Below are 14089 nucleotides of genomic sequence, written 5' to 3'. Positions count from 1 at the left end.
AAACCGGATTTCTTTTTCTCCATAATGGTTGGCGAATTAACTGGCCTTCAAATTGTCCACCCGAGTCAATGGTACTAATTTGTTTTTGCCAATTCGTGTTGAAACCTTAAGCTTTGTTTCGCTTACATAAATTTTTTACATGAACACTCTAGTTTGTTGACTCAAGGATAATAGTAGTTGGGAAGTAGAGGTTTTTTTTAATTATAAGTTATTAAATGTTTTTTAGTGATTTGAAAACTGGAGTATACCCTGCATTTTTTAATTGAATATTTAATACCCTTTTTAATTGAATATTTAATTTTGGTATCCATGGTAAAAAAATATAATTAAATTATAATTTTTTAATGTTATTGTTGTTTATTTTGCTCATGGTTTTTTTATTTTTTTGACAATGTTTTAAACTATTTTTTTATTATAACCATTTTCTATACACATTTCCGTAAGCAACTCTCATTCTTGATTTATATGTTCTTTGCTGCATAATGAAAAATCTCTTTGGATATAACCTTTGAATGCACCCAGAGGCAATTTTACGGGGGGTAAAATCCTCCTCCCCCCTCCCCAAAGAAGGTTATAGTCGGTTTGTTAACGAATTTAGTCGGCTAGTGTCAGGTATTTGACACAATTCAGTCGGGCAAATTTTCGTTTTGAGGACCTTTTTTTTTATTATTATTATTTTTTATTTAATTTAAGGAACAAGTTAGTACTTTTTAAGAATTTTGTAAAATTGCCTCTGAATACACCATAATTTATTTTTGGGTTGTGGCAAGAATGCGGCTTTTAAGCGGATGAGGGGGGAGGGAGTGGGGAGTGTGACACCTTTAAAATTGATCCTGATTATAGCTTTAAAATCATTTGCATTTTCAATAGCAAATCTTTAGTAGTTTTATAAGCGGTCAAAAAAGCACTAGCTAATTTTCGGATGTCTCTATGTCCTTTAATAGTTTTATTCAAGTTTCTTAGTCTATTGCTGACACCTTTCTGCTGATATCAAACACATACTAACTTACATACTGTAATACCAAATTAAATATCCAGAACATAAAAATAGTTCTAACAATCTTTATTACAATGAGAGTTTACGTACCGTTGCATGGGCACCCATGTAACGTTGTTTATTTTGTGAGATTAAAAGGTTTGATATTCTTTGTGCACCAACTTTTTATGACAAGAGCCAAGTCATTAACTCATTTAAACAAAAGCAGTTTAAATGAGTTAATGAGTTTATACAACGTTGCTCTGGTGGTTTATGAAAAAAATGTGCTAACCTGCACAATTGTTGTCAATGCACCAATCAACAACTTGAATCTGATTAAATTCTCACAACTTTCAAGAACCCAATTGACTAAGAAGTGGTTGAAAGAGCTTTAGCTGCCATTGAAAGACATACCTAGTACATTACTGGAGAAACAACACCGTTGTCACTCTTCTGTAAGCAATCTTCAACATTCGAATATGGAAAACCTGTCATGCTTGGACTACCAAGAACATCATTGCAAGCAATTAACAGTTCAGTACTTTTTAAAACCTGATTTTTCAATATAAGGGCATGTGTTATCATAAATTAACTTAACATTTTTGTGTTCCAAGCCTTTTTTTTTTAAAGTTCTTGTTAGAGTTTGTTGAACTGAACACAGTCGGTAGCTGCCTAGTTGTGGAGTCCAGCAGAAGCAGTTTCCAGTTCAAGATGCAGCTTATGCACCAAACTAAAATCAACATCATTTTAAGATGTAATTTAATTTTGGAGTTGCTTTATGTAATTGTTCAAGCTCTAGTCTTTAGTGCTGTGTGACTTAGACTACATACTCTAATTTCTGTTAATGGCATGGTTGAACCACTTAAAAGTTTGGCGTAAACACCGAGTTAAAAATAATTTTGCCGTTTTGTGTAAGTGGTGGCCAATAGTAACTTCTATGCGCCATAAAAGCATTGAAACCAACGCTTTGCTATTGTCTTAGAGACTCTAACCTTTCAAATTGCATATATTACGTATGACTTTGACTGTTGAGTAGCTCTGAAACATAAATAATGCAGTAGCGTGCATGCTTTTTAACGTAGTCCATTTTTTACAATACAAAAGTCTATTTTTTTCAATGCAAAAAAAGTTAAAATGCTAAAATTTTAATATTCCCGATTTCATATTATTTAATATGACCATTTTCACGCTTAAAATATACACATTTCAATTTTTGAAAAAGTTGTTCATTGCTTTTTAGCCAAACCAATAGTTCATATTTAGTTCAAGCAGTCTGTTTTTAGAAATTCAATTTCAACAATTTCAAGTTTCAACAATTTTATTGCTACTTTTAGCAATTTTGGCAAGATTGTGGCAAGATTTGGTTAGAGTTCTGGCTCAGAACCATGAAGCTTGAGGTTCAACGCCGGCTCTAGCCCAATAAGCGACATTGGTATGGAAGGAGACGTGAACTTCCAAGTTAAATGCTCTACTTCGGTACTGTGTGTTAAGACTGGAAGCAAACAACCACAAAATAAAAATAAAAAAAGAGTTTTGTGTTACTTTGTTGGCGCTTATTTCTTACAGGTTTTTTTTAACGATTTCCTACCCACCAAACTGTAATGTAAAAAATAGTCATAAATGCTGCAGGTATTTTTTTGTTTTACTAAAAATTAGTACCCTAAAATAAATAGTCAATCAAAAAAAAATCTTTCCCTTTTCTTCACAGAATATAAAAACTCGTAAAGCGACAATTTAATTTAAGAACTGATAATTTGCCTTTTTGTTCACTAAACAAACAGTTTAATCCATGAAAAAGCCATAGCAACGGATACATAAATAAAACTTTTTCAATACTTTACTTCAAAAAATCAAAATAAAAGCTGGTTTACTTATTTAATAAAATTTTACTTAGTGTATCATAGTCTACTTAGCTGAGATTTTTTTGATGATAAGTTAAAATGACCATTCGTATTCTTTGGGTATAATCAAGTTATTAAAAAGGTATATTTTAAACAATATTTCCAATATTTTACTGAAATTATGAAAATTTACTCTAATGACTTTGAAAGTATAGAATGAACAAATAAATTATTTTACAAAGAATGAACAAAGAAAGTAAGTAGAATGAAGAAATAAAATAAATACAATTTCATAACCGTTTTAAAAATGAACATAGCTGTCAAACTATCACACAGCACAGCATTTAACAATAATAAAAACATAAAAGTTTTTATCAACTTTTTGTGAAAACAAACTTCTTTTTATTGATAAAGTTATTTTGCAGAAAATGTTTGAAATCACTGTTTGTACAGACTCATCATGACCTTCATTAATTTAATCTGAAGATGGTCATTATGTTGGAAAAAACAAATATAAATATATATATATTTTTTATAAATACATATAAATATATATATAAATTTCTGATGAGACTTTAATGATGAAACACAGTGTAAAATGAAAAAAAAAAATTGTTAAGTGATTTTCTACTAATTTATATATATATATATATATATATATATATATATATATATATATATATATATATATATATATATATATATATATATATATATATATATAAATTAGTAAAAAACACTTATCTTACTTTTATCTTCGACTTGAAGTTTCACCATTGCTGGATCATCAGGAAGAGTTACTAAATCTCAAAAAAAATTCAATTTATAGAAAAAAATATTTTACAGGAAGTTATAAATTATTATAAAATATTTTTAATTACTATGTTTTTTTGTTAACGGGAAGTTACAGAAAATAATTATGAAATAATTATCTTTGGAATGGGGATAGTTTAATTTGGTCATTTGTTTTTATAATTTTTTAAGAGGTATTTATTTTTGTGCCTACATTTAGAAATTAATTCAGATTTTTTATAAAAAATTAATTAGAATAGAAATTAATTCAGAGATTTAGTAACTCTTCCTGATGATCCAGCAATGGTGAAACTTCAAGTCGAAGATAAAAGTTAGATAAGTGTTTTTTACTAATTTATTATTGCTCTGTTCTTTAAGAACATTGAGCACTCTATTTGTAAAATACACTATATATATATATATATATATATATAAATATATATATATATATATATATATATATATATATATATATATATATATATATATATACATATATATATATATACATATATATATATATATATATATATATATAATATATATATATATATATATATATATATATATATATATATATATATATATATATATATAGTTATATATATATAGTTATATATATATATATACTCTATTTGTAAAATACACTATATATATATATATATATATATATAAATATATATATATATATATATATATATATATATATATATATATATATATATATACATATATATATATATATATATATATATATATATATATATAGTTATATATATATAGTTATATATATATATATAGTTATATATATATATATAGTTATATATATATATATATATATATATATATATATATATATATATATTATAGTTATATATATATATATATACATATATATATATATATATATATATATATATATATATATATATACATATAGTTATATATATATATATATATATATATATATATATATATATATATATATATATATATATATATATATATATATATATATATATATAGTTATATATATATATAGTTATATATATATATAGTTATATATATTTATATTTATATATATATATATAGTTATATATATTTACATATATTTATACTTGTTTCCCCAACATAATGACAAACCTTCAGATTAATATATATATATATATATATATATATATATATATATATATATATATATATTATATATATATATATATATATATATATAAACAGAGAGAGAGAGAGAGAGAGAGAGAGAGAGAGAGAGAGAGAGAGAGAGAGAGAGAGAGAGAGAGAGACAGAGAAATATTTCGACAAAATGCTTTTCCATTTGAGGGCCGCTTTTATTACTAAAAACTGCCAAGCAATCGTCAAGTTATAAACCAACCTCAAACTTGTTATAAAAGTTTGAAATTTGGTAAAGAAGAAATATTCCTACCAGCTCAAAAACCTTTGCGCCGTAGAACGCTCCCATGGAAACATCAAACAAACCATTTGATTGCTTTATCCAAACCTAATCATTATTAAAAAGCAAAGACTTTCTTGCATGAAAAATTAATGATAGTTCTCTTTATTTAATATTAGATGTTGCTCCGCAAAATTGATTGTTTCACTGATAAAAGGGTAGAAGTCAATAATATCAAAAATGAAAAATTTATAAAGATGTTTTATGGTCTTAAACCAATTGATAACATTTCGAGTGTTTTTTCATTGATGAAATTGTAATATATTTCTTAGGTCTGTATTAATTTAGAAAGAATATCTTTACTAATTCTACCAACCTCGTTTTTAGCAGGATTCAATAAACAGACATTCGGATTCTTCTGTTTCTAAAGGCTAGCTCAGACACTTTCCAGACAAAAATCTATATATTGTATCCATGCATTTTAGTTATTTTGGTTACTAGAAACCAGCATAAAAAACCTGAACCATATCTAGCTAACCCAGCCATACTTCATATTGCCTATGATGGATTAAACATCAAGTATGTATATATGTATATGTATATGTATATGTATATGTATATATATATATATATATATATATATATATATATATATATATATATATATATATATATATATATATATATATATATATGTTTATGTATATATATGTATATGTATATATATATATATATATATATATACTATATATATATATATATATATATATATATATATATATATATATATATATATATATATATATATATATATATATGTATATATATATATATATATATATATATATATATATATATACACTTTTTATATATATATTTATAATATAGTATATATAGTATATATCATCCATAACTATTTGAATCGTCATACTTTTCCATATAAAACATAATATAGTTTTAACTACTATTGTGAGAAAAACTGTAAGCAAAATCTACCTAAATTATATGTTAATTATAAATTAATATTAAAAAATTATATATAATTTACTTGCCTATTAAATCAACCTTAGCAACTATAAACGCTTTACATACTTTTGGCATTCTACTTAACGACTTATCTAATTTGTTGAAGTCAATTTGATGCCCATCAGTAATAAGTTTTTTCCACGTCTTTTGCGTAATAAGGCATCAATTTTTGACATCATTCTTTATTCATCCATAAAATTTTGATATTAGAGAGATCTGGTGATTGGGAAAATCAAAGCATTCAATTTAATATTTAATCGTTCTCAAACTTTGTCAGATAACTTATTAAATGTTTTGAAGAATTTGTTTTGGATTTAAGCTTTGCATTGTTTTCTTTAAAAAAAATGAATGGCTTCCATTTGACCCATCTTTCCGAAAGTTTATCATCCCTTTTTCATTCGAATCAATACAGCCCTACGCCTTAATACTATATCCACCATGTTTCACAGTCAGTAATACACACTTTTTATCATACTTTCAACAATTTTTCTTCGAAACTCTAGTTTAGATATTAAGTTTTTATTATTTATAGCTATAACTATTTTTTTTCACCGTTACGGGAACGTAGTAAAATATTATACTAAATTTCCATAACAAATTTGAAACCTGTTTTAAAAGCATGTGACATTTAAACTTGACTTTAAAAAACCTTATATAAACCGAAATAACTGCCCGTAAAATTAACGTCTTTTGGGTTACGCCTGAATCATGATAAACACGAGTCCGAAAATAAAACTAGATATGCTGGCTGTAATAAAAGACGTCTTTGTTAGTAGTTCGAATTTTAAAATTAAATATTGAAATTGTGTTTATATTTTGTTGAAGAGAAAGCACACTGTGTGTCAAAAAGACGTTTAAAGAGACATTCTAAACTTAAACCTACTTAAAATAGATTTAAACGTGTAGTAGATTGTATACTCATAATCAAGAGCAACTTGTAGTTAGTTTTAATAAAAGATGATTTTAGCATTTATTTTTACTGATTGAAAGCAGGAGTTATGTAACATATATAATAATGTTGTAATATTTTATAATATTTTTATTGTTTTAAATATTGTTTAAATTATTTGAAATTAAACTTTAGTTTTTTTTTTGTAACGGGCACCTAAAATGATAACACTGTATTTGTTTTATAATATTTTGGTTTAAAATTGTTTGTGAATACGCCATTTTTAGTAAGGTGACAATTTTTCCATCTGGTTATTAAGGTGCTTTAAGAAAATTACTAAAAGCACTTAAATTTTTACAAATTTAAACTCTTACTAAAAGCATTTCAATTTTTAAATGCATCAAATTTTTTTGCGTGAACGATATTCCGCCTGCCTGAGAGCTAGCAGAACACGTCAAACTAACGTCAAAACAATGTTGGCGCAACGTTTCTGATATTATTTAAACGTTTTCCCAACGTAGCATGCTTGATGGACTTTGTTTGTTGTAAGATTTAGCGTATAGAAATATTTAAATGTTATCAAAAATAAATTAGTAAAAACTTTTTTTCTAAAATTAATAAACCAGCTTTTAGGAATATCAAGACCATTTTTACAGTAAAATAGAATAAGAAACCAAAATAACAAAAAACTAATTTTCGGGTACCGAAAAACCGGAAACCAATCTAATGTTGCCAATTTTAGTTTTATTTATTTCAATATGCATAGATTTTACAATGTTATCATTAAGTTCTAACCGGTTTCAAACACTTTAAATCATGCTACTAAATATTTTGAAAATTAAGTTCTTATACCTTTTATTAGTCTATTAAATCTTATAACCTTTTTTAAATTTAAAGCCATATTGCTACCCCTTTTGAGTGTAAATTTATAAAGAGTTTTTAGAAGAAAGCCTTCTCATTTTCATTATTTATTTATATCCGGCTGCTTGTAACTAAAAAAGTTTCCTAAACAGGTAATTTTTATGGTTAAGTTATGGTGTTAAACATAAACAAAAACAGTCAGTAACATCTTATCAAGAGCAGTCTATTTTTTTTATTTATTTTTTATTTAAAGAAATTAATTTTTTTTAAATCACCTTAAAGGACATTAATAAAATTTTATTTAAGTAATAACTTACTGTATTTGAATAGAATTTTAAAAATCATAAAATAAAATTAGATATGAAATATAAATGATAAAATGTTAATATATAAAGTATAACATATTATATTAACATATAAAATGATATTGTTTTAAAATTTGGAACGCATAAGATATGATTTGTGGTATTGACGGCGCAAGAAAAGGTTATAACCAATGAGGCTGTTATTATCAATTAGGTTAGACAAATAATGATTATCAAAAAGACAAGTTTAAAGATTATTTTATAAATATGCTTTTTCTAGAAAAAGTAAACAAAGTTTGTTTTAGATCAAACTTAGATCATTACCAGGCAAGTTTATTTATGTTAACGAAAAAGTTTGTTCAAAACGTACAAGAAACAAAATGTACGTAAAAACAGTTTTTATTAAAAACGAATATTAGAATTATGAACACATAAATCTAAAGTTTTTCTCAATCTTAAGCTACTATGGTTGGTGACAAAAATATCATGCAAATTAAGATCATTGTATATATGTTTATGTATTGTTCTTAACTGTTTTGACTTTTAGATCTAAAAGCTAAAACAAAGAGTAACAGTTTTAAGTTAAAAGTCAAAAATATGCACGGATAAATTTCTTACATTTTTCAGAAAAAAATCTTGCTTCAACTATCAATTTACATTTATCAAACATAGGACTTTATATAAACTTACATTTTACAGGTTTTCCGATTCCATATATTTGCATTAATTACTAAGAAACATTGCACAACCACAAACCTGTCTATTCAATGGTATCAAATTACCTTGACTTAATCTTACTAATCCAGTAACAACAATAACAACGATTGCTAACAACTTTGCTGCTGTAAAAAGAACTTGAATATATGTAGACCATCGAACGCTTGCACAATTTGCAAATACGATCAAACCTAAAATAAAGTGATTTTTTTTATTTTTGAGTGTTGTTAAACGGTGTGATTCACCCTCAAACCTCAAAATCTTTTTAATGTTTATTAAGCAAAATTTTAGTTTAAAAAAATAGTGGAATTTAAAAGTAAATAAAGTTACTAATGCCGACACCAGATTTCAGCATATCATAACTAAAAGCTAACTTTTTTTTAAACTAAAAAAAAAACGACTTAATAAAAACACTCTAAGAAAATCAATCTAATTGATATACCCTGGCGACAAAAATTTATAGATCCTGGTGAAGGCTTTGGTAGCTAGAAAATAATAACTTATCAACCTAAAAAAAAAGCTGCTATAATTTTAGCAACCAGATTTCTTTCCGCAGGATTGCATCCTGAAGCATAAAAAGGTTCGGCCATGTAATCTCCGCTTGCTAATAATATTGCTGCTAATGAAGCTGGTTTCAGAAAAAAAGTTGATGTATAAGAAAAAACAAAAGCTGGTAATTCTCCAAATGCTTCTAAATAATAGCTGTATTCACCACCGGAGAGTGGTATCATTGTTCCTAACTCTACATAGCATAATGATATTAATGCAACAAAAATACCAGTACCACTCCAAACTAATAAAGCCGTACCAGTGTTTTGTGAATGAATAAAAACATCTTTTGTTGAAGCAAATATTCCGCTCCCAATCATTGTACCAACAATTAAAGAGACGCAGCCAAGTAGTCCAACTTTTTTAATAAGTATTTTATCTTTTTCATAAAGTACTTCGCATGACGAAGTTGTAAATTCACACGAGGTAGTGCTTTCACTATTACGATAGGAAACAGATAACACTTCGGTTGAAGCCATGAAATGTTTTAAAAAAAAGTCGAAAAAAAAAATGTTTTGCTAACTTTTCAAGGTATAAAAATATTTGACGATTGTGCGGAACCTTACAAACAAGTAAAAGTTGTCCTTCGGCTAAAGTTACTATTGTTTCATTGATAAATTTCTTTTTAATATAAAGTATCATATATGTGTTTGTTTTTTTTTCGTTTTCTCTTCTATATCTTTAAACAAAAAAATGTTGAATCATAATAATCTATTGAGGAACATGTTTGTTTATACAACTGTCCGAGCATAAGCTTTAAAGTTACTTTATCGTTTATAATATATTAAAACAATATTATTTTAAAAATCGTTGCTCCACGATATTTTATAAAACAGAAAATCTTTTAAAAAAGACTTTCCGCATTTTTAACAGGTTTGTAATAAAATATTTAATCTGATATCGTGAGATTGTTGCAGACGTTGTAACTTTATCTTAAGAACAGCTTTGCAAAACATTTATTCAAAAAGTTTTGACAATGTGAGACTTGAGTGACTTAAAACTTAAAAATACAACAAGATTTCTTATAGCTAAGGTATCCTTTTTAAACAATTAATATTTGTAAACTTTGTTAGTCGTAAAAAGTTAGTCAAAATAATTTGATAGTCAAAAAGAATTAAAACATTACTTTGAACACCCGTTATAATGTCATAACCCGTTATGTTAAAACCTGTAGTATTTTTATAACCTGTTAAATTGTAGAAATTTAAAAATGTTAAAACCCGAAATATTTTTATAACCTGTTTAATTGTAGAAATGTAAAAATAAACCATTAGGTAACACCTAAATAAAAAAGATATTTCACTATGAAAACTAAAACATTTTATTTATGAGGGTTATTCAAGAAAATAAATAACACTTAAAAGCGATAAACGTTGTTTTATTTAATACTTTTTTTACAAGTTTTTTCACAAATTACTTAAAAGTAATGGTTTTTAGTCACTAACTATTTAGCTAAAGGTATTGAGAAGTTTAAATATGTGTAAAAATGAATAAAGTTTTAATTTGATATAAAGTGAGATGGCGAATTTAATCCTAACAGTCTATAGCATCAAAAAAAGTCTTATTGCTTTAATTATATGACAGTATTATTTTGAGTTTCAGTTCAACAAAATCCTTACCATTTCATTTAATGTTAATGCCACGTCGATATTCCAAACATTTATAATAAAAAAATATTTTTTTTAACTTTTAAATTTAACTGTGCAATAATGGAGCATTGCATATTAATAAATAAGTACTAGTTTTCTTCCATTTTTACCAAACACTTTTTGTAAAAGTTACAAGTTAAATTTTTGAGGTATGGGGCTGTCCATTAACTACGTCAACAAAATAGGGGGGAGAGGAGGTCTGGAAATTTTTAGACAATATTTGATTAGGGGGAGGGGAGAGGTCAAGAAAAGTTGACGTCAACAACGTTACTTTTTTAAATAAATTTTGTTACTTCGTTACTAATCATGCATACTTACTTAGTTACTACTTTAGAGAGAGATCTTGGAGTTCTTATCTCAAATGATCTTAAATATAATGCTCAAGTTTTAGCAGCTGCGGTGAACGCTAACCGCTCCTTAGAGAGGCTAAAAAAAACTTTTCGCAGCCGTAGTTTTTAAGTGTATTAAGAAGTGTATATACTACGTATGTTCGTCCTCACCTAGAGTACACTATCTAAGCGTAGTCACCTTACCAACGGGCAGACATAGAAACGCTAGAAAAAGTTCAAAACTGTGCTACAAAAACCATTTCTTTCGGCGGTGCGATTAGGCATCGCACCGCCGAGCAGCGAAGAGTCATGTTAAGTCTTACGACACTTGAAGAAAGAAGAACAAGAGGTGATTTAATTCTGATGTTCAAGTTCATGCTTGAATTCGATAAAATAAACTTTCATGTATTATTAAATCGTCCTTCGTCGTCAAAATATATTATGCGTGGTCATAATCAAAGCACAGCAAAGAGTACTTAATTGCAGGCAAAGAGAAAAATTCTTCACGAACTGTGTTGTGTTGCAGTGAAATACCTTGCCGCAAATAGTAATTGACGCGACTTCCGTCAACATTTTCAAAAATTGACTAAATGAACATTTAAATTAGATAAAAGAGAGTTTTTAAACGATAACTGGAAATAAACCCTCTCCCCATATGTTTCCAGTATTCTATTATGTTCTTAAAGTATGGTACTTGTGTCCTCAAGTATCTTAAGACTGTAAGTATAGAAGTGCCTGATGCAGCACATCTTTTTTGGTATTTTAAACATGGCGAATAAATTTCTAGACTTTTTTTCAAAAGCCTATAAATTTATTGCGGATTGTTATAAATATGTTAAATTATTGACCACTAAAATAAACAAAACTAAACTTAAAAAAAAAAAATTAGGCGGCGTTTGTAGTCTTGTGTTATGTACTCACCCAACTTTTAGTATTTTAATCACATTTTCTACATTCTTCTTTTTTTAAACCGTGTTGTGCTTTAAAAATACCTGACACATACAGAAGTAAATGAGTACACGCGAGATGTTTACTCGTAACACTATTATTTTTTCAAAGTTTGTGTTTGTTGCCCTGATGTAAAAACAAATAAAGATTTATGTAAGTACATAATCTACATTATATTATTTAAATGTTTATACCAGATTTGGTAACCTGCTGCTCGCAAGCAGGTTGCCGACCCTGGTAGAAATATTTGATGTTTAAATTTCACAGTTATAATGCGACTCCCCAGCTCCATGCACAAATACTATTATAACATTAAAAAACAAGATGTTAGTAGCTCTTTAAAAACTGGAAAATTTTTATAAATTGTAAAATTTGGGTCTTTCGTCTTAAAAGATTGCTAACCCCTTGTTTATACAAATTATCAAATGCGTTATTTTGTTATGCTATTATTATGCAACTTTATTAGAATTAATTTGTTTTCAATTTGGAATTGGATTAGGTCTAAAGTTAAAGTAAGGAGGATTGACACATTCACGTTTTGCGACTCTGCACTGTACATGAATAATGATAAAAATATTATCATAAATATTTAATATTATCTAGGAGTAGGTCTGTTGACGGGTACGTTGGTTACTAACGTTATCCTAAATTACCTAAATGCGAACGTTATCCATGCAAAAACAATATATATATATATATATATATATATATATATATATTATATATATATATATATATATATATATATATATATATATATATATATATATATATATATATATATATATGTATCATAACTTTCAGATTAATTATATATATATTTTTTAAGTTTTCAACTATTAATCGTAATATAACAACTTAAAAATATAAACTTGTTTTGTTGAAGATCTTGAAGATCTCATCAAAAATTTATCATAATAAGAATTTCGGAAAACAGCGAGGAATACTCTCCTTCATCAAAGTTTTAATGTTTCTCTTAGTTCTTTTAAATTCCATGACTGAAACGATTTTTTTGTTATTGACATAATATCGACTTGCAGTTCTTCGATAAGTTGAGTGAATTTAATTTTTTTACCTTCTATCATGCACTAAAAGAAGTTTAAACCAATAGTGTTTCATGTAGTAATCACTTTTACTCCTATTCACTTTTTGTTCAGAGCAAGTCTTTATAATTTTAAAGGCTTATATATATTTAAAAAATGTTTATAAATAAAAGTTGAATTAATTTTTTTTTCTTAACATTTTACTTTTAAACACTTTTTTTTTTGAAGTTGTAATCTATTACTACTACCAGAGACGTATTTATATTTTTGGCGCCCTGCGACACTAATTTTTGAGGCGCCCTCTTTTACAAATAACTGAATACTTTGATATGGGGTGAATAGTTAAAAAACAATGACATTTTTGATAGAAACATATATATTTAATTAAACTTAATTAACATTAAAAAAATATATATAATCTTCTACGTGAATTTTGTTTTGCAAATGTATTTATAATGTCATTAAAGTTCATATCATTGGTAAGTGCAGATTCAATAGATAGAATTGCTAACCAATTAAGACATTCACACCAGTCATTCCCGACCTTAAATAAGACTTAACCCTCTTCAATGCTAAAAATGATCTCTCGGCTGAACAATTGAACGTTGGACAGCGTAGATATGTCCTTAATGATATATCTACTTATAGTAGATGTAGCATTAAGGATAGTTAAATAATATTTGAAGTTTATCAGTTCTGATCATTATATAAATATCTATTACAGTTTTTGGTCATATGTTTTCAGTTTAATCATTA

At 26.2% G+C, this 14089-nt stretch overlaps 1 protein-coding gene across 1 annotated transcript in view; it reads right to left on the bottom strand.

The window, feature by feature from the left end:
- The window catches only part of LOC136072131 (b(0,+)-type amino acid transporter 1-like), a 57464-nt gene extending 47395 nt beyond the window's left edge, over positions 1-10069 (bottom strand). The window contains exons 1-2 of the mRNA XM_065820608.1: positions 9324-10069; positions 8881-9006 (exon numbers count right to left, since the gene is read on the bottom strand). Of these exons, the coding sequence (XP_065676680.1) occupies positions 8881-9006; positions 9324-9843 (646 nt within the window). The 5' untranslated portion in view covers positions 9844-10069. The remainder of the gene's footprint in view (positions 1-8880; positions 9007-9323) is intronic.
- Between the last annotated feature and the right edge of the window lie 4020 nt (positions 10070-14089).

The sequence above is a fragment of the Hydra vulgaris genome, chromosome 15, assembly GCF_038396675.1.
Source record: "Hydra vulgaris chromosome 15, alternate assembly HydraT2T_AEP".
In the NCBI taxonomy this organism is placed as follows: domain Eukaryota; kingdom Metazoa; phylum Cnidaria; class Hydrozoa; order Anthoathecata; family Hydridae; genus Hydra; species Hydra vulgaris.
This window is presented reverse-complemented; position numbering and strand designations above follow the sequence as displayed.